The 23,423-nt window shown below is 38.5% G+C and overlaps 1 protein-coding gene across 1 annotated transcript in view; it reads right to left on the bottom strand.

Moving 5' to 3' along the window:
- LOC126249701 (rho GTPase-activating protein 100F) overlaps nt 1–23,423 on the bottom strand; it is a 405,508-nt gene that overhangs the window by 200,090 nt on the left and 181,995 nt on the right. The window contains exons 8-10 of the mRNA XM_049951380.1: nt 20,282–20,565; nt 13,699–13,877; nt 714–939 (exon numbers count right to left, since the gene is read on the bottom strand). Coding sequence (XP_049807337.1) covers nt 714–939; nt 13,699–13,877; nt 20,282–20,565 — 689 coding nt within the window. The remainder of the gene's footprint in view (nt 1–713; nt 940–13,698; nt 13,878–20,281; nt 20,566–23,423) is intronic.

Here is a 23,423-nt window from a genome sequence, read left to right on the forward strand (position 1 = left end):
AGAATGTAATGCCACACGTTCACTCATATCTCACTATCAGTCACTGCACACACTACACACACATTGTTTCATAATACTTCACTCACTACACACTACAAAGTTTATCTGTTAAATTTCTGTGATTACAAATTGTTGTTATGGAAGCCAGGTTTAGCTCTCATGTTGTTCTACTGTTATTATTTATTTATTTATTTATTATTTAAGAGGTCTATAAGAGTTTAGCAAATTTTTAAGCTTGATCAGTTTATAATTGTGATACTTTCTGAACTACTTTTTTAAAGAATTGCATGAGAGTTGCAGCTGTAATTTAAATATCAAAAATCTTTGTCCTAATGCAAGGCTTACTCTGGACATTGGAATCTGGAATATACTGTTCTGCTGACCTGAGCATGTGAGGTCATTTCCTATTAAGTGTAAATCACTATTTTTACATAGATGTCAATGTTTGTTCAACTTTCTTCTCCTGCAAAGTTTTGCATGTCTGTTACAAGAAATGTTTCACACCATTCTGCATAATGGAGTTGTAAAACATTTGTACAAAACTGCAAAAAGCTGATTTGAATGATACTTAACTTGACTAGTAATCTTGGTTTGATGAAGATTATATTTTGTGTTCTTCAGTTTATTACACAGTAACAAAAATTAAAAGCAGTGATATTTGTAGTGACAAATCAAATACATTTTCAATAATTTCAGAAGCTATATTAAATTACCTGCAGGATTTATATCCAGCAGATGAGAGCGAGGATCTTGAGTTCTTGTTGGAGAGGGATTTGGGATATGTCGTGATTCCAGATCCAACAAATGGCGCATGCGTCGCATGGAACTGGCACGGCCCGTGGACGTACTGAGACCTGTCCCACTACCTGAACGTGATGAGTACTGATGTCTATCCAATGTGCTTGTCACATGAGGTCGATATGAGTAGTAAGGTTGTTCCTTGGGAAAAAGAAATATCTCATAAAGTATGGTTTTCACATTTGTTTAGCAAAATAGCTCTATATCAGAATTAAAGAATCAAGACAAACAGTTGCATAGCTCCTGTTTCTTGTATTTTGTTTTCAGAACGACTTTCCGCAAAGGTATGCCACTCTTGGCACATTAGTGTATTCCTAGAATAATGAACAGAATTGCCAAAGATCATTTATTAAGATGTTCAAAGTAATGTGGTCTCTATAATCTACTATTTTTATGTTGGATATTTTTGTTGCTTTACATCTAATAACTTAATTTTGAAATTTAACATATTTTATTATAATCCAAGGCTAACAGAGAAATAAGTTGTTTGTTGGTATATTTCTACAATGATACAACTTCACTGATATTGTCCGATCAGAAGTATATCAGAAAAAGCGCTGTATCATTGTTATTTCCTGTGCAAGGTTACCTAGTTACAAAACAAAAACTCATTATAAAGGTATTTTAAGACTAAATAAAATACTAGAAAAATGAAGTTTACTGGATCCCTAGTAGAAATTTGGTACATCTACATTCAAATTCATTATTTTGCTCTTCAAAACATAAATTTTATGATATGTGTACAAAATAGAACAGTTTTAGATACACTGTACTGCAATAACATATCAGACATAGAGATAAAGTTAAGATTCACTTTAAATTCTGCACAATGGATTTCTACATATGATAATGAAAATGACTCCAAACTTCTAGAGATTTATGGCTTCCTTAAAACACTTATGACAAATAATAATACAATCTCTTCAAAATTCTTAACAAATTTCATGGATATTTTTTCTCAGTCCTTGTACTCTGAGTTGTTATTCAGTTTAGCATAGTGTTAATATGGCTAAAATTCTTTCCTTCATATGAATTACTACTTAATAAAAAGTGAAAATTAACTAATAACAGCTTATTAGTGAAGGTGATATCTAACGTCCTGATTTCTATTTCAAAATCTTTCCTTCTTAAATATATTTATTTTAATCCTTTGTGTTATCTACTTTTTCAGTCTACAATGAAACATACAAAAGTAATTTTATATAGCATACTGACTACAGAATGTGTTTGTAAAGTTGTGCTTTTATGTTATTGTCAAACATTTTAGCTGACTCAAACATTTTTATTTTTTGCACAAGCAGGAACCCACAGCTCAATGACAAGTTCAGTGAACACTGATGATTAAAATTTTTTACAGAAAAATAAAAGTCTTGTTAAGTTTCTCTTTTTGTAATTTTTAAACTATTGTATACAAATTTCTGTGCTGTGTACCACATCATATATTTTAAATATTTTGGGAGCTTGCTGTCACAGAAATACATTTCAAAAGAAATAAACTCTTATGATTAACAGTTGTGTACTAGACAAATTATGGACACTGTATGATATTTTGGCTGTTGTATATATTTGATTTCAGTGCATCTTTTTGTGATTTGTGATATTTTTCACTTTTATTGCCTTTTGTGGTAACAAATCTTATGTGTGATCTATTTGTTACCAATATATTCACAATGCTAACATTTTTGTGCCAATAAAGTTCACTTTGTGCCAGAAGCTGATTCTATTGTGCATCTTCCTTTATGCAGTGCACATTTCTAAGTATGGTGTTGCTCTCTTTCCATTTGTTTCACTCTTATTGTAGGCTTATATTTTGTACCGCTCTTACTGCTATGTGAGTTTATTTATTTAGTAGCAAGTAAATATATTAAAAATCAGTATCAAATGTTGTTTCCTGGTGAGGGTCAAAGGAAGAAAGACAAAGTTTTAACCTCACTTTAATGGCAAGATTGTTAGAGGTTGACAGTGGGGTTTGAGTCAGTTACTCTTGTTACACAGTTAAGATAATGAGGTTATGATTTTGTGTTGTGTGTGTGTGTATGTGTGTGTGTGTGTGTGTGTGTGTGTGTGTTGTGTGTTGTGTGTGTATGTGTGTTTTTATGTGGGTGGGTGGATGGGTGGGTGGATGCATGCAAAATGATGACACACCAATAAGGTGCATTTACTACAAATGCCCTACAACCAGAGCTACTGCAATGATTGTCTGAATTGGCAATACCTCTTACTTAATGTAATACACATCTCCTGTTGAGCAGCAAATACAAACACTACTTATGGAAATAGTGGTAATAAGTGGTGAGGACTACATTATGGTCACAGCATGTATGCCTGGGGTTCTCATTCAGAATGACGAAAGGACCATAACGGCAGCCCATGATGACAAATTACACTGTATGAGAAATGGTTTATTTCATATAATCAAGGAGAGTTTGAATTAAGCTAGCATACAAATTGTATAAATAAATACTACAAACACTAAACAGACTGCAACTGAAAAACCTAGTTCACTGGTATGTTTGTCCCCAAATCATGCGGTTATACATGAAAAAGACTGTACCAAACTGCAAAATTAGGTTCTCACAACTGGTTAAACATGACATTCTCTGTGAAACTGTTCTGACAGTCTATACCCGAAAATTAACTGGACCAGATTGTTAAAAATACTACTCATAATCTAAATTGATGTGATTGATTGGGAATAAACAAACCTGATCACAATCATGGCATTCACATACTGAGTGGGATTAGTTAATTTAATGTGGCTGCACCATGATACAAAGAGCTACAAAAATAAGAAGTAAGCCTAAATTTTTAGTGCAGTGGATGGCACAGGTAAATTATCAGAAATTATATAGAAATATTTAACTTAGAAAAGTAATCAGTAACAGTACTTCAGCTCAAGTTTAAGTAAATAATTAAGCTAAGTACCCAAAGATATGTACAAAGGAGAATAGTTAAATAAGGGAGAAACAGCACCCTCTCTTGGTATTAAAATAGTGCCAAGAAGGTTCTCAAGAAATGAAAACTGTTGTACAGTACTTAAAAATTTTGGAATAAGAAATGAGAAGATGTTAATCAAAATATGCTTCTCTATGAGATGAACATCACTTACAGCTATCAGACTTACTGCAGCAAAATAGGATCATTCAGCAACACAAGGATTAGTATCTGCAAACTTGTTGATAAAACGCTGCTCTGTACAAGGTGCCCCAGGCTCTGAACATGAGTAATTTTTATTATTTAAATTTTACAAAAAGTCTGCCTATTCTGTCCATAGCCTTTCAGCTGATGTGACAACAATCAAACAGTTCACACTGGAATAGGCTGAATCTTTGGTATTCGCACCTGCCAATAATGCAGTGGCAATGGAGGATGCAGAACCAGCAATATTGGCAGCTAGCAAACTGGATACAATGGTTGTCGACAGGGGGCACCCACTGTGTGTACTGGAGAGACCCCCTGGTTTCTGAGGAGCCAAGTTAAGGCAGCTGTCAACTCAAGTCAGTTATGTGTTTACTAGCTTAGCATCTTGACATGTGGATATTCAGTCTCTTAGATGTTTGCAAGTGTTTAGTGAAATCTCTACTGTTTAATCTTGATTATGTGGGTGGTTGATGTTCTGGCTTGTGTTCTTGTCTTGATTTGGTTTTTGCTCTTCAGACATTATAATGCCCACTGCTGGTAACTTGTCATGGATAGAACAGTACAGATTTGTCATCAGCAAAGCTCGCTTGCCAATCAAATCATGTTGCAAGATCACCTGACTTGTGAGACTGAGGTCTTTTAGACCCTTGACCAAAGAACATCTCTTTCCTCTGTTCCAAGCTGCTGCCTAGAACAGATGCTAAATGGCTTAGTTCTTTCATTTTTTAGTTTTTCCCTTCTCCTCCAAGATGAGTCTGAGGCTACTGGAGTTTTCTTGCCCACTGGCAATCCTCATCATGTAATCCCCATGAGCAAATAAACCTATACAGATTCTTTTTCTGAACATGAGTACTGTATATTAAGTACAAGTCCACACCACTTTCCAATCCTGACCACATCTCAGAGAGGGTGTGAAAAGTGGCATCAAAATTGGGATGCTGCATTCACCATGTTTTTGGCTTTGAGATGCTGCATACAAATTATTGAGCAATGAGCAGATGCATGAAACCATCGTGCAGTGCCATCAAGTTATGTGCTGCTGCAGATGCAAGAGGCCAACTGACCTCACCCGTCATCTCTGCCACTTCCACACAAGATGACGTCTTGGATATGGAGACCTAGTACCACTCAATGCTAGGCACCACCATCATCTTGCCGTATAATGCTGCAAAGCCATTTGTCAATCAACAAATGTAAGTCACAAACTTCGCTTTTAGGCATAAGATGCCACTGTGTCCAATATTGCCTGGGCTGTAAACATGAGCTGCCGCCGAAGACTTTTGTGTTTATGTGTGTGGTTTCAAACGATGCCTCTGGCTAGGTAACAGGAATAGCTGGAGAAGAATCCTCACAGGTAAACAAGGCCTGAGTAACTCTGGATGAAGAATGATGAACTGTAAAGGTGCCTTAATGAGACGTTAGTAAATGCGACACTGCAAAGCAGCACTGTGCCTCAAGCTAGCCTCACTTCCCCATTTCTGGGGTTCCCACAGCAAGTTCTACCCCAGCCCATAATTAGTGTTGCAATGTGTTAACTGATTCCTACCTTCAGAGATGAACAAGGCAAAAATTTCCACATTTTCATACAAAGTGAAATAGCTGTAGGGAAACTGTTTGCATGAAGTGATGAAGTGTTGGTAGGAGTCACTCACCTTTAGTTGCAAGGAGAGGCATGCATTTATGTTAATACCATGGAAGGACTCGGAAATACCAAGGCATTTGAATCCTTGTACAATATGGAGATAAGCATAGCATTAGCTACTGTAGGGACCAACTTTCCACCCTATGCCAAAATTCCAGAAAGGATTTAGAGCACTTTGCTGACAGAAAAAGAGCTGTGTCATGTCACATATATGTACTATGGGAAAGTAATGAAAAGAATGAAACATTTATCAAAGAAGAAAAAGCTCACTGTTTTGATGTATTTTTTCATGGGATTGGCCCACAATTAGCTGCTGAGGTAAAGTCTGCTTTTGTGAGTAGACGAAGGGAGGCTATATAACTCGCATTTCTGCACAAGAGGTCTTGGCAGTTCATCCAATCTTCCACCAGGGTAGATGGGCATTCATTGCCTATGTGTGCTGTACTCATTGCAAATGCCCAGGTTCCAAAGCTCCTAAGTTTTTAGCTCCGGTATGTGCCTATTGTAGAAAGATCAGACATGAGAGAGAGACTTGTTGGTCTCTACAGCATCACTCAGCTAACCAAATGGGTTACGGAGGTGCTCAAAGGAATATGAATGTGGGAAATGCATACAGGAGCAGTTCTGCCACTATCCATCGTTCCCCATCCGAAAAGCGAATCCAGTACGAGAGGTAGGATTCATTCAGCTGCCAAACGTAACTTTGCAAGGTAACTTTTGGTTCATTAAGTCTACTCACAGTCAAGAATTAAAACTACCACATTGCAGACTAAGAGGATTGGGAAAAAAGGGTAATTTACCCAATAGATTCACAATATGTGGAACTGGAAATAGATGGAAAGAAGTACCAGTCTATATTCAAAGTAGTTTGGAAGAATGGCCACAATTTTGATGCCATTTTAGGCCATAATGTCCTGTGCCATTTTCAAGGCATAGTTAACTTCCAAATAGAAGAAGTCCAATTTGGGGGAAATGTCCACAATTTTGGCATTTTTTCCTGCTATAAGGACACAAGGGAGTCCAGAATGAATGACCACTTTCCAACAACACACTAAACCAAATACTACAGCGTTGAAGTTAAAAAAAAATGAAGAAAATATTGGGCGGTAAAGGGAAAACTGTTTGGACAGAGCTAAATAAAGTTTTGTTAAGAGGATATATTTTCTTAGTGGATGCATTAACAAGAAATGAAGTTTTAGACAGTAAACAGAAACATTGAAGTGCAGTTTATCTTGAACGAACACAACAGAAGAGTGTGTTTTTTTACCAGTGAGTATAAATAATTTTGGAAACAGAGATATAAAAATTACGCAGGGTACTATACTCGCCATTGTACATGAAGTAAATATAGATGAGATAAGAGCATGCCAAGAAAACGAACAGCCTGAAAGAACAGTTTGCATAAATTCTATCTCATTTACATCCCCTATGAAAGCGGAAATTGAAAAGAAACTTGAACATTCGTGTAAGGCATTTTGGTATGTGTTGTACCCCATTCTAACTGAATTTCCAAGTTTGTTTGAAGAAATGAAACAACTTGTGGCAACTTGTTTAACATGCAATGAGATTCCTACAGGCTTTACACTACCTTTTAATGTGTTATGTGATGCTGGCAATGTAGCTGTTGTCTTCATTTTGAGTCCCATACGAGATGGTGGGGAAAAACCAACTGGTTACACATCACATCAGCTGTATCAAGCTGATCAAAACTATGGCACCACCAAAAAGGAGCTTCTGGCATTTGTTTTTGGCACCCATTACTTTTGGTGTTACCTATGTTGATGACAGTTCATAATAATTACAGATCATGCAGTTTTACAATGACTTTCGAGTTTAAAAGATCCCAGCAGCTGACTTGCCATATGGGCCTTAAAACTTGATGAATATGACTAAATAGTCAAACACAAGCCAGGCAAGCTAAACCAGAAGGCAGATGCCTTGAATAGGGAAATTAAGATCCTGCAAGTGGATGATATGCTTACAGAGGAATTAAGAACGTCACAAGAACCTGATTCTGAGTGTAAGAAATGGGCCATCTCACCAGATTTTGTACAAGAGACGACGTTTTATGTAAGAAAATATGCCTTGGAAAACAGATAGTAGAGTCAATGCCTATCTGTAAGTGAATATTGAAACAATGCCATGATAGCATACAAGTGTGTCATAATGGGAAAAGCACTACGCAAGCACACATTGCAGGCTGTTATTGGTGGCCACAATGAAAGAAAGATGTTGAAAAATAATACATTCAAACTTGTCTCCTGTGTGCTAAGAGAGGGCAAGGGTGAAGACCAAATAAACCTTTCAAATACCACAATCACAGACCTACTTCCTATGCTAGTCATGTCCTTCCTGGAAACTCTTTGGGTATGCTTCTGCTAGGCATGCACTTAACCAGCCATACAGCCCACATCCAGCCTGTCATTCTGCCATTTCCAAAACAAAGTCATTCTGTGACCTCCGACATCAGCCATATCTGTGAGCAGCCTAATCAGCAGCACCACCATTTGCAGTCAGGATGGACTTTGTCAGCAGCATGCTCTCGAGCCACCTCGCCATCGCTCCAAGTAGTCCTTTCCTGCCACTGACCACAATCTTGTGAGTCCAGTTTGTTACGCTCTACGAGCCACTACACCATCACCACACAGCTGCCACTCACATGCCAACCACGGCCTCACTGGATGGATACTGCCATTGTTCACCTCAGACCCCTGCATTGTGGGGCTTGTCAGTTACAAATACTCTGAGGCAATCTTACTTCAGTGATTAAACTTTAACTCTGGCTGAACCTTCTTACTAGTGGATACTGTGTAACCTTATTTCTTGCTGTCCAGAAGTGACTCTTTATTTTGTTCTTGTCATCAAGGAGTCACTCTTTAATTTTATATTACTCATGTTCCATGTTTTTTGACTTAATAAATTGTTTGTTCATCATTACCAGTGGCACATCAGTAAGTGTCCTCCCCTTGTGGTCAAGGACATAAAAAGAATGCTAGGATCCCACTAGACCAAGTAGGATATTATGTAATGATATGACATATCATCATGAAACCATGCATAACTAAGAAATTTACATGCACCGCAGATGGAACACTTCAGATATTGCATTTTGTGTCACATCTCAGTGCCAAATTACAGCTCCCAGACTGGAAGACTGTACTTCATTTTTATTGCATAATTAAGTATAAAGGTAGCAAAATACCATCTGTTGTAGTGGATTCATCAAAGCTCAGAAAGAGCCATTCAGCACAAAAGCCAATGTGCACTAATACTGTTACAGAGTAACTGATGAGTTCACATTGCTATTATTTTCATTCCGCCTCTCTATATGATTTATAGGCTAAAGACTGAGAACAAATTTTATCTTAAGTCTTAGGTGGGAGGCAGAGTCAGTATTTTATATGCAAATCTGTTTTTTAACCATGTTGATGATTCTGTTTTGTTTTTGCCTCAATCAGACCCTGATAACTAGTATATTTTGCTTAAGTGTTGCATTTGTGCCATTCTTGAAAAGTTACTTATATGCCTTATAGCTTCTTTTAAATATGAGTTCAATATTGCTATTGCCTGTGCAGTACCTCTTCTCCATTGGATTGATACTGCACACAATAGCCTGTCCTCTATGGACATCTGAACTTTGTCAAACAATACCATCCACATAGTTGATGCCTGTGTGCCACTGTGTGTTCTAACAGGGCTCCACATGACTTGCAGACCCCTGTGCTACTAATACATCATTACTTTTACATTTGTATGTTACATGGTCTACATTATCCCAGCCTCTTTTATTCATTCCTCTATATTTTATTATCTGCCTCTACTATTGAATAGTTTTGTCATATGGTTGCATTATATCACTATGTTGAGACATACTTGCTACACTGTTTTCACCGTTGTCTGGTATGGCAAGGTCACGTTCAAAGTTTATAGAATTTGAAAACTTGCATTACAAAGATGCAGATCACAACCCATCATCTTGGAGAAGGCTGCAATGTCGTTTCGAAGGAATCTGCAAAAATAAGATCCCACTCTACTATGAACCAAAACACCTATTGTTCTACCACCACAGAACAAGTGCAATCCAACATTGCACCACATGACTGGTCTCCAAGTAGACATTGGCAGTGAAATTCAGCAGAGTTTGTGGAATCCATTTTTTCTTGGAACATACTGAAGATAGTTTATCTAACATGTAACATATTCAACTGATCCCTGACTGATAGTCAAATTAATGCAGCCTTTGTTCCATGGCATTAGAATCAGCTAGTTATACACCATTTTGGTTTCACCCATGTGTTCCACCTAGAATTTCACTCACCACACATAGCAAGTAATGCTGCATAATAACAGACTACTATTCAAAGCATTCCATTGCTATATCCTGGGACCTGAATTTCGGCCCACCGCACAGCTGAAAGAAACTCTGAACATCACTACTGAACCATTCCTGTTATGCATTCCAGAATACAACTTCTCTCTCTGTGTAAATCTTACTTTTTTAGCTCTTCCAGATACTACATACTGGACTCGCATTCGGGAGGACGACAGTTCAATCCCACGTCTGGCCATCCTGAGGTTTTCCATGATTTCTCTAAATTGCTTCAGGCAGATGCTGGGATGGTTCCTTCAAATGGACATGGCCGAATTCCTTCCCCATCCTTCCCTAATCCGAGAGACTGATGACCTCGCAGTTTGGTCTCTTTCCGCAAATGACCCAACACATTCATATTGCAGCGTTTTGCCATATTTTACTTAATATAACTGTTCTTGCAGTGACTCCTGCCCTGCTTGCTATTCCAATACTGAGTGTGACTATAGACTGATGTTTCACATGAGAAGTGTCCCGTTTTGCAGTTGTCATTTTACGATTTTGTTAATCAAACCTGTTTAATTTTATACATCATCCTGTTTGATATTCAGAAAGATTTAATCAAGTATTTGACTTGATGCCTTCCACGTATCAATATATTTTCAGTTACTTAGTGGACATAATTGGTGATAACAATGAACTCAAAATAAATTTGACTTACAATGCTTCCATCCTCCCTGATCGCAGTTAAAACAAACTGTTGCATTTCAAAATTATGTTCTGTGACTTCAATCTGCCTTATCGTTAGGTTGTCACTGAATTGGTGCCACCCTGGTGGTTACCTGTTCACCATAAGGATGTTGAACACTGTGTGTTCAAGTTATTCTAAACGAAACCAACTGCAGCCTGACGAGGAGGTCTTTCAACATCAATACATCTAATACAGATCACATTGTGTCCATTACCTCTTCTAATAATACTAGAAATCTATCATTCACTTGCTTTCTTAATTGTGAAAATGATCGACCTTAAACATGTACTGATTATTTTTACTTTATATCCTAATCCTTCCCGTACAAGTGTTTCAGTTGCTTGTACACCTCAATGCTGTTTCTGAAACAGGCTTTGGCTACTTCTGTAACACCACTGCCATCACAGTCCTGCATTGACAACTGTAGTCACCACATATAACAATTATACTCACCTTCCAAGATTTGAATTGTTAAATGAAATTAAAATATTGCATTTTAAATAAAAACCAAATATTGTTATCACCTAGATTTATGGCCCCATTTAGACTGTTATGTTCACCCATCGTGAACTCTTTCAGGGAGAGGGGATGAATGTACCAGGTGCCCCCAGGCCCCAAACGTAAGAAATTTTAATTATTTGAATTTTGCAAAGAATCTGCCTATTTCATCCAGCGCTTTTCAGTGATGCTAGAACAATCAAATGGTTCATGGTAGAATAAGTCAAACTGCTGTTAGCAAAGGAGCTTGTCAATCAAATAATGTCACAAGATCACCTTATTTGTGAGGCTGAGAACTCTCAGAGCCGTGACAGAAAAACATCTCTCTCTTCTGTTCAAAGCCACCGCCTAGGGCAGACACTAAATGGCTTAGCTCCTTCACATTTAAATTTTCCTTTCTCCTTTGATTTGGCTGGGGCTACTGGAGTTATCTTCTCTCTTTCCCCTGGTAATCCTTGCCATGTAAACACCATGAGCAAATAAATCTATAGAGTTTCTTTTTATAAACCTGAGTACCCTATATTAATTACAAGCACACATCACTTTCCAATCCTGACTACTCCTCCAAAGAGCTGTACAGCTCAAAATTGGCAACAGTAAAATAGAAGCGGAGTTTTGTTTTCAGATAGTCCTTTAGGAAGTAATGAGACAGCTTTCATTTCTTGTACAAATGCAAAGATGAGTGGTATGGACCTTAGTACCTGTGGTTTGCATGGATTGAAAGATAGTACAAAAGAAGGCAATAGGAATGACTCATAAAAGTACTGTTTTATATCACTCTCTTGTATCTTAATGGAAGAAAAGGAAGAAGGCTTTAAGTTCGATAAGTGTCATTGGTGATTTAGTTAAAGCAGATGCTATAGTGGAGATCCAGAACATTTTGAGGTAGAATGCAATTGCCACCTCATACAAAATTTCCAGCCTTTTCCATCACAACTGGTGTACATTATAAAAACAACACCCAAATAAAATGTAACTTATTTGTTTTACAGGTGGTCTCTTGTGGATTCATGAAAGCAATCATGTAGATTCCACTTTTTCTACTTCAAAATATTTTATGACTTGCTAACAGACTGTTGGTTATCACAGAGAATGTATTTTCTCAGGATATTTATATATCTTACTATGATATTAGAAAGTCCTTCCTAGACTGTAAGTACTGGAGAAAGTAACCATTCTCTGGATATTTGAGGCATTGAGCAGTTGATAGCTACATTAACAAGATTGAAATTATCACTACGTTTTTGAACAATGACTTGCCTCGTAAGTCAGGGGTTGTATCAGGTAGAATGGGTGAGGAACAAGGAAGAGAGGGTGTGAAGGGAAGGCTGGAGGGAAGTGAGGGTACTGCCAAGGGAACAAAATATGAATGGGGCATCAGTGAATCCACCCTGTCACAGACAGAAAAGTTGGAAGTGGCGCATAACATAGTGGAGGAAAGCACTAGGAGAGGTCTGTGTGTATAAACCACAGATGGAACTGTGTGGGTGTAGTTTCATGGAGTGAAGTGAGAGACTTGGGAACAGTAGAGGTAGTGGATGTGAGACAGGAGGAGTGGAGATGAGATCAACAGGAGGAATGCAATGTTGAGTCCTGCCATAATGGATCCACCCGCAAAAGTCTAAAATAACTTCCAGCACCAACTCAGATCCTACACTCATCCCTATATTACTGTCCTGGAGGGACAGTTATCTTCTCAAAGCATTAATTTTGAGACTGTGGAAAACTGGTGAAAAATACCAGTCATATTCTACATTAACAAGATTGAAATTATCACTAAGTTTTTGAACAATGACTTGCCTCGTAAGTCAGGGGTTGTATCAGGTAGAATGGGTGAGGAACAAGGAAGAGAGGGTGTGAAGGGAAGGCTGGCAACAGGCAATATACACTGTTATGCGCACAATGGGTCTCATTACGAAGTGAATTATGTTATTAACAACCTTATGTTGTGTAAATGACTTTTTCATGGTGCCAAGATGAGGTATTCTCCACCCAGACTTGTCTGATTTGTATTTTAAACTTCACACTGCAATTTTATCTTGGTCCATTCCAATCCAACTTTTTTTTACTTTAATGCCTTTGCCTTATAGCCTTTTTTTCCTCTTTGCTTAAAAGCTATTGATTCTCTTATTTCAACCACTCCATAGTCTGTGAATGTATCTTCCTCTATCTCACACGTATGTAAGGTAGAACTAAGGAAGAGTTATAAGCCATCTTTCTGCAATATGTTTCATCTTTAATTAAGTAATGTCCTTTGATTTAACATCCCACCACTAACAACCTCACTTTAGTTAAGCCAACGATCAGTTTCATGACAAATCTGTAGATAAAAACACAACACCAGAGCACATAGAGCATCTTAGATGTTAATACTATTTTATCTGATTTGGAACAGAATTGGAATTTCGATAGAAGTTGATGACTTGCTATTCTTTTTGGGACTTTCTTTTCTTCTTACACACTTTTGTGAAAAGTGGATAACAGAATCAGAACAGAAAATGTAAATTCTTTTCCTACTAAGTACCCAGCAATGTAATGTTCAATGTTCTTTCTTCTCACCTGTCTTGTTCTATCTAACAAATTTTCTGCACTATATGTGAACCTTTGTGCTCGCTGTGCTTGTAGAACATCTCTGCTTGCCCTGAGACGTTCATAAATTGCACTTGTAGATGGTGTGCGTTGCAACCAAGCTCGATATTCATCAGCTGTGAACACACTTGGTGAGGATGGAATATGCCCTGAAATAAATTTTACAGTTTGAGTTATCTGGAGGAGACACCACAAGTATTTCTTTAAAATCAGATCAACAAAGAAAATTTACTAACGAAGTTGAATAACTTGTTAAAAACTTTCTAAAGCCAAGATCACATAAAAATTTCTTTATTCACAAGCAACCAGTTTTGATAGACATTTCTGTCATTTTCAGGTCTGTAACATAGTGCATGTACATGGAATATATCTCATATCATGAGTTATGACATAATATTGGAGACACAGAAGTTTCCGTTTGGCCTTACAAAAAACAGAAATTGAACAGTACATTTCCATATCTTCAAAATTTTTGTTATAAAATGCATTCATTTTGAATTGGATCTTAAGCCAAATTGTCATGTAAATAAAATGTAGCACATTATATAAATGTTTGTCATAAATAAAACATTTAAAAGCAAAAAGGAACTTGTGACATGGGCCATGTCCATATTTGTAGCACTTAACAGATGATTGTTACGGCAAAAAAAAAAAAAAAAAAAAAAAAAAAAAAAAAAAAAAAAAAAAAAAAAAAAAAAGTAATGACAAACTAAAGCTTCTGTCTCAACTTTTATGTCAAAAGTCATAATATGAGATATATTCCATGTATAAGCACTATGTTTCAGGCCTGAAGATGACAGCAAAGTCTGTCAAAACAGGATGTTTATAAATAAAGAAATTTTTATGTGATCTTGGCTTACAAAGTTTTTACCAAGTAAGACAGATTGCTTCTTCTGATTTCTCAAAATAAGGAAATTCAGTCAAGTTAATAACACTGCAATTGTTTAATTTTGTTTAAAAAAATATATTCATGTATTAAACACACCATGAACAAATTAATTTTCCAAACATCAAAACAAAATACTTTATGTAAGAATGTTGAAGATGGAAACAGTTATTTGAATGTTTATATAATTTTGTGACTGGATTCAGTTTCTATAAAATTTGTTTATGCTGTAGCCTATGTCAAATTGTAAAATGAGGAACTAATGCTTAACCACTATTGAAAATAGCTGTCATCAGAATTTTTACATATAATGTTGGTCCTTTATTTTGTAGTATGGTGTGAGCTTTGTAGAAGAATTTGATGAAAACTTTGGTATTTCTAGACAGGCCCCACAGAATTTGTAGCAAGGAGAGGAAATAGTATAATGAATAAATCTATTAATATGGAACCAAGGATATTTCATTTGCCCCTTAGACTGCACTGCTAGTCTGTATTAACTGCAATTGCGGGCTATGGTTTCAGTGTTTGGTTGCCTGCTGCTGCAGTGAGAAAAGTCCAGTGAGGACTTCTACTAAGATGCTGTGGAGCCTGCAGCACTGTATCTATAATGTCCCAGCCTTATTGATTGGTGTATGTCCCCTGGACCTACATGCAAGAAAAAAGGTTGCCACTTATTTGCTGAAAAATAAACAATATGAAAAATACATGAAATTCTCGGGAAACTGGCAAAATTCCATTGGTAACGAAGAATTTAATATTTGAAGAGTGGAAACAGAGTTGGAATTCCACAGACACAGGAAGGAAAACATTTGAGTTTCTTCCTGATGTGAACAAAAGGCTTCAGTTAACACATTTTGAGCCAACTAGGGAACTGGTCCACTACCTTTCCAGACATGAGCTGTATCCTACACGTTGTGTCATTGAGATACTGAAGTGCACATCTCACAGTTGGCACTATCACCAAAACTGTTATGAGGAACAACTCTAATTAACAGGTGTGGTACTGTTGCAAGCGCAACAGATTCAACAGCTGGTGCAGTGTATCACTCAACTTACACAAATACTTGCAATGGCAGCTGCATTTCAACAAACCACGACCACATCCAATATCCAAGAATTTCATGGCCAGCAAGATGATTGGGCTGAATACCATGCTCAACTTGAAGTATTTCTCTGCCTGTGGCATAAAAAGTATGAGTCATGAAGCTCATTACCTTTCTAATGTTGGTGCTGAAATGTTTAGGTAGTCTTTCAAATTGTTTCTGGACTTTCAACAGGAGGACACTAAGTACGAATTGTTACTGCAGAAGTTAGTTGAGCTCTTTCATACTCAAATGCACTTAACAGTTGCCAGATACAAGCTTTCTAGGTTTAGGAAGCAACTGGAGAAGACAATTAAACAGTGAGTCACAGAACCAAGAGGTCTTATCACACACTGCAAATTTAAGTGTTCGTGTGGACTATCCTATAGTGACATCATGCTTTATGACACAATTACTTATACACTCATCTGCACTGCTATTTTGAGGGCTACTGAATCCTCCTTTAGAAATTGTGCCTTCTATTATTGGATCTCATAATACTGTAGATGTCACAAATATAAATATTTTAGGCTCTGTCCACTTCTGTAGTTTAAAGTGCACAACACACACATTTCTCTATGAAGTCAGAGGTTGAGATGTAGGCAAAGCCCTGTGTTAGAAACAGTCAATGATGCTGTGCGTATGTCACTCTGCAGTCTAATACAAAGAAGTTGTGCCCGCAGTGTTACACAGCACATGACCATGAACGGTGCCCATGCAGGGAGGTGAAATGTTTTTCCTCTGGCAAGTACTGCCATATTCAAATAATCTGGATTTTGATTCAGTTGAGGATTTGTGCTTCCAGATTGATTCATAGGTCTTCACATCCATCATGGTTTTCCAGTAGCCTATCATCAGACTGTACAGGAATCTGCTTCAGACCCAGATCTTTGAGTGGTCTTGCAACATGTTTACAATGGCCTCATAGCTTAAAGAAGCCCAACACCCCCGGGCATGCCATTACTTTGTGCATCAGCACGCGCTTTCTGCACAATGGGGTGTCCTTCTTCTTCATACTGAGAATGACGATGTACAGGCCACTGTCCCTCACTCCTTCCAGTGGGAAGTGTTGAAGCTATTGCATCAAGGTCATCGGGGAGTGGTATGCACCAAGCAGCTAGCTGGGCGCCATTGTATGTGGCTGGGCACGGATACCCAAACTGAACAGATGGCTTAAAATTGCACTACCTGTGCAGAACCCAAGTCCACTCCACTGCAATGGTTTTGCCACACCCAAAGGGACCCTGGCAGTGCTTACTTGCGGATTCCACAGGAACCCACTGGAATACACCATGGTTGCTGCTGGTAGATGTTTATAGCAAGTTTCTCTTTATAATCCCAATGCACTTCACCACTATTGTCTGTACAGTGTCAGCCCCAACCTCCATTTTTTTGATTTGAAGATTTGTTAGACATCATCATTTCTGACAATGACCCGCAATTCATGTTGGTTAATTTCAACAATTTTTCAATGACAATGGCATCCAGCATATCACAATGGCACCATTTCATCCACGTTTTGTATGCACATTCAAGACACAAATAGAGAAGCTGCATTCATTCTATACACAGGATCAAGGCCTAAGGGAACCTTTGCCTATCTACATCTCTTTTCCACATGACAGTAAGTCAGTGGCCCAAACTCTTACATGGCTGAAATCAGCATACTCTTCTGCATATCTTTGTGGCCAATGCAGAAGCCATACTTTCTGCCAGTCCCTACATGACTTCAGCCTCAGAACAGTGCCTTTTTCAGAGTATTTGGCAAGGGTAGGCATTGGGAGCAGGGTGCCATGAAAGAAGTTTTAGGCAAATCTTTATAAATCATTCAACGTCTGATAGAGCTGCACCAGCAACATCAGAAACAGTTGCAGTGTTTCTGGATTCATGCCCTGCTACAGCCTTTTTGTTCACAAACACGGCATGTGGCAAGGATCCACAGCAGTAATCACCATCTCTACCTTTCTATCCACCTCAGTCATCACTTCTGGTTGAGATACCAACGGATTCTGGTTGAGATACCAATGGTGATCGACATGAAACAGATGCCTATAGTGTCACCACCGATCCTCCAGCTTGTGCCAATGTCCATGAAGGTACCATCTCCAGGCATCCACCAGACCAACACAGAAGATTTTGCAACTATCATTGACATCCCATCCACAACTTTGGTGTCCCTGGATGCAGATGTGCACCCTGTGGTTGGCATGGTGTTCCCGGCCACTCTCAAAGTGTACACTGCCTATGGACAGGGGTCTAGCATCGGCCACAATTAAATACCTGGTCCCATCTCAGACATCTGCATTCAGGTCTTCCCCCTGTCATAATTCCAGGAACCAGCAGTACATGATGACAGAGAAAAGGTTTGGGAGAGGGGAGCAATGTGGTATCAAAGAGATCCAAGTGCACACTCATAGCTGGCACCACCAGCGAGACCACTATGAGGAAAGTTACTACCAGGCAGAGTGATCAACCGTGATGCAACCTCCAGCTACACCTTCAACAAAGTTCAGTGCACTGCCACTGCCAGTGAGTATTTACATTCATCTGGAGAGCTGAGTTGCCAATCTGTGTTCAGCTGTGAGTCAGATTATTGCAACGCCTGCTCAGTGTGCTACAGAGTTAACAACAAGCTTCAGTGATTCAGTACAGTCTGTCTATTCCACTCAGAAGGACTCTTCACATTATTGACAGTGTCAGTGACATTGACACTACATCCTTTGTACTGAGATTTGATGTTTAGCTCACTCATGTTTGCACCACTTTTTCAAGTTTAGTGCCTTAATGAATAAAACATACTGCTGCGCCATGAATAGGTACAGGCATGGATTTGGGGAATTCTTGTAATCTCATGCAGCTATGGCTGGAAGGTAATAGTTAAGGCACAGCAGCACAGGGCACTGACATGCTGTGAAAAAAACATACACTGCAGATACAACAGCACCTAATGACCTGTGTGTAGGGGCTGAAGTGGGCTGAGAAAAGCTGACATTGTTATCATCAAAGAGCACTCCACTTGTTCCATCCAGAGGAACTACATTAGAGGCATAGGGAAAAGATGTATAAATAAGTGAGCCTGGAGCCTCAAAGCAGCAGTCATGTTGCCATTTTGTCCACATCTAGAACTGGAGAGAATGATGATTGTTTAAGTCACTGGTCAACCATGATGACTTTCTGGTGATGAATACTGGCAGCCAACTGGCCTGCTGAAGCTATCTACAACATCTGCTGCACGGACACATCATGCTGTGGCTGAGCATGTCACACCTTGCAGCTGTACCAGCATGAGGAGTGAGAGGGCTGCTAGTCTCTGCTCTTTGGGTGGCATTGTCTGGTTGACTGCAAACTGCCATCCACAGGTGAGGGGCTCAAGCACAAACTCGCAGCCTCCTGGGTGTGGAGATGTCTATGGGCACTGAACGAACTGACCTGGGTGAAGAGCTGGAACTGCTTAGGCTCACTACAATGATGGCTATCAGCTGCTTCCATTCAGCACTCTGCATGGGATCCACGAATCGGGCTTGAGGGAGCAGTCAGCCGTGTTCTGGGCTACAGGCACAGTTAACACATGTGGCAGTCACTTAGCTATGGTGCTAGTAGAATCACAGATTCTGGCATTCATGTTGCCACTGACCCACACACACTGCATGGTGCCATCGCTGAGTTCAGTGCAAGGCCAGCTATCTACCTTTGATGTAACAAATTCAATGACACACTTGCCTGTGTTTCTCTGCATGCTTCTGCATGAGTCATCCCTCTCTCCCAAACCATATACCTCTAAGCTGTTGTGACATATTATGATCCCTGAGCTTGGGTGATTGTAACAATTTGATGTCAGGAAGTGGTCATCTCACTTTCCAACACAATACGTTTCACTGGAAAGTGTCACCCACATGCAACACTGTGTTTTGGTGAGAGAGTTGGTTTTGGTGAATGGTGAGTGAGGCAGTGGTATTTGATGTAGGTACCAGCTCAGCACAATGTGGTGGCATGAGTCTAAGTTTTATTTATATTATTTTTTATGTCTGCTCTCATGCTTTTGTTTAGAGGTCATAGTGGATGGGATAATTTGGTACCAGTGGGGTGTCCATTTTGCAGTTTGTCTGAGCATGAGTTCAGGTTACATAACATGACCTGTAGAAAAGCACTGTGGGCTACTACCTACTATTTCCACTCAGAACTATCATGAACATTATGGGAGAAAGCTCATTACAAAGAGCTAGTCAGCATGCCATCACATAGTAATGAAAAAAGTATATGTTATTGTAAGAGGCTCGTCCTTTAATGCACTGTTATGCACCAGTGAAACTTGTATATGTACCTAGAATTACACTGTAACAAAGTTTACATTTTTTGCCTGTGTTATCACTTTCACATTTTGTATCAATATCATGTATAATATTTTGAATCACCTCTTATTTCAAGATGCAACCAAGAAGTACATGAGTGATTTACTTTTCTCTCTAGTCAGTACATGTGTGTCATACTTCAGTTCAATTGTCTCAAAAGGGAAATTGTACAAACAAACGTTTTAAAATTGCATTAAACAAATACAGACTGTATGTAAAAGAAACAGGAAAAATACCTCTCTCTTTCCTGGTAACAGGTAGTTCTGGTGCAGAGACTGCACCATCGCTGTCTTCCTGGTCAATCAGTCCTGTGCTGGAAGGAGCCACCCTGGAGTCCCTTTCAAAGTGTACCACATGATGCCTTGCCTGCTGGGCAGTGTGATGACTTCTCCCTCTATGGTCTCTTGGCAGTGAGTTTGATCTCAAAGCAGCTGAGACTGCACCTCCTACTACAGCTGTTCCAGTGTGCGCTCGAGATAATGTTGGTGTTCTTGATGTAGTAGGAGTGCTTAATCCCTGCCTATTAACAGTGTGAAAATAGACTGTCAATTTACACTTACTAGTTTTGAGAAAATATCACAGTAAGGTGAAATGTGATTAACTTGATAAAAGAGTAGAAACTAAAGGGAAATAAACCCTTACCTGGTGTTGACCTATTTGCACATGTAAGCTTGTTAAATTGATAACAGGTTAATACACATCTACACTACCTGACAAAAAAAGTGAAGCACCCAGAAAACATTGTAAGATGTCAATGCAGTTTCGTACACATACACATCATTGGCAGATGTGTAAATGATTAGAGTTGCAATTCTCTGACAGGTAGAATGGCCACTAGAGTGCATTAGTGCTCTTTGTGTTTGATGTTGTTTACCAGCCCTTATAAGGTATATAATAAATGGCATGACCAGCATCAGATGTTGTGTGATCACTTTGAAGGACATAGAGGGGCAGGTACTCAGATAAGACAGTGTTATCAGCACCTGACAAATGTTTATAGGGTCCTCAGTATGGGTCTGTATTTGGCTGACTAGCTGAATCATAAAATATCCGCTTTCTGAGACATTCAGATGATGAATTGAATGGGAAGGTGTGGGAGACATACTCGTCATCAATGTCCCTGTTGACCACAGCTGACCATCAAAAGGGAGGATCACTGTACTGGGCACCAAGCACATCATAAACCCTTCACATCGGTTCCTGCCATCTGATAAGAAGTAATAGACTCCCTGCAACATTCTGAGTCACATGACACAATTGATTGGAGACTAGCCACAGCCAGACCAGGGAATCACCATTCGATCAGTAGGCTGCCATTAACAGCACAACAATAACAGTTGTAACTGGAGTGGTGCCATGACTGGGAAGCAAGGACTGCTGAAGTATGATGTTGTACTGTGTTCAGCAATGAATCACAATTCTGCACCACCCTGGTTGATCATTGTTGGCAGGCACAGCAATGGCCTGGTGGGAGATCCCAATGTTTTAGTGAGGCACAACACTATTACTCCTGGCGTCATAGTGTGAGACACCATTGGGTATGACTTCGTGTCATGGTTGCTGGCTCTTGTGAGAATGCTGACAACACATCCTGTGTCCTCATGTGTTACTTCTTATGCAACAGTATCATGTTGCCATTTTTCAACAGGACACTGCTCATCAAGACATGGAAAATGTCTCTATGAATTGTCTGCATGATGTTGAGGTACTCATGTTGACCAACAAGATCCCCATGTCAGTCCCTAACAGTACATTTGTTGAAGTGGCTTGGATGTCAACTCTATACCATTGCCACTATCCAGGATATGAAGGACTATTTACAACAGTTGTGGGTCAGCTTGCCTCAGGATTCAGATTCAGATTCAGATTCTTTATTACCCATTGACCCCATGTACCAGAATGGGCTTTACACTGATATACAATAGCAATCATTATATTAATTACTGTTCACATTGCACATATAAATAATTTATCCTACATTAAACTGTAGAACAGAATTTTAATCATAATCCTAAAACTCAATGTCAACACTGTTAGTATCTAAGAATTCTCTTAAATTGTAGAACAGATTGTTTATTAACCATTTATACAACCTACTTTTAACATTATTGAAAGGTGTATTGATTGCAGAATGTGGCAATTTATTAAAAAATTTCAAACGATTCACTTTGTGAGAGGTGCCTGTTTTAGTCATCCTATGCCTAGGAACGCCACTAATCATCTTATTTCTAGTGTCATGACAGTGTATGTCCTCTCTGGTGTCAAACTCTGCTATGTTGTGTTTTTGGATATATCAATAATGCACAGATATAAATATTTATCACTGTCATTATTTTGGTCATAGTGAATAAAGGGTGGCAGTGTTCTCTTGGACCAATTTTACATATTATTCTTAGCCTTTTTTTTGAATCAGTTACACATCACTTATGTGATGTGAGTGACTCCATAACAACAGTGTCCTGAGGTTGAAAATTCCAAAGTAAGCTATCCTAAGATATTCATTTCTCACTAGATCAGATAATTTCCATGTGAGACAGGAAACACTTGACATTTTTCTGCAGACATGATTAATATGGAGTTACCAGTTTAGTTTGGAATCGATGTGTTCCAAGCAGTTTTACAAATTTTGCTTGTATGACTTTAACTAGTCCCAGCAGCAGTTGCTGAGTTTTCTCTCTACTACACATAGTTAATCAGATGTGAACCAGTTTAGCAGTAAGGAGAGAGTGTCCTGTGATTTCTGGTGTAACCTTAACCTATATAATTGACTGAAGCCCAAAATAATGTGTCAAATCATTAACTGCAACAGTGAAGAGGAACAGTCCATGGACAGAGCCCTGAGGCATGCCATAGGCGACTTTCTTCAGGGAAGAATGGTTATTTTGAATTGACACAAATTGCCTCCCATTATTTAGATAAGAATTAATTATTTCTAATGCTGTATTAATTATTCCATAATACTGTAGTTTAGCTAATAAGATGTCATAAGGGATACAGTCAAAAGCCTTACGCAAATTGCATTGCAAAAGAGAGATCATATTCTTATTTTCAAATGCAGTTAGTGTCTGATTAACAATTTCAAGGATGGCAGAAATAGTGTTTTTTCCTTGTTGAAAACCATGCTGTTTACTACAAAAAGGGCTATGGTTTCAAAATAGTTACTAAGTTGTACGTGAATAATTGCTTCAAATATTTTGGAAAAGATTTTAACAATAGACACTGGCCTGTAGTTCTCATAGAGATGCTTTTCCTCTTTTTGTATAATGGTATAACTTTTGAAATTTTGAGCTGTCCAGGCATTTATTCATAATAAAAGCAGGTGGTTTGCAAATAAGGTGTATTTTACCTTTTGTTGTACAGTTAGAGAGACAGTAAGCA

The sequence above is a fragment of the Schistocerca nitens genome, chromosome 3, assembly GCF_023898315.1.
Source record: "Schistocerca nitens isolate TAMUIC-IGC-003100 chromosome 3, iqSchNite1.1, whole genome shotgun sequence".
NCBI lineage: Eukaryota > Metazoa > Arthropoda > Insecta > Orthoptera > Acrididae > Schistocerca > Schistocerca nitens.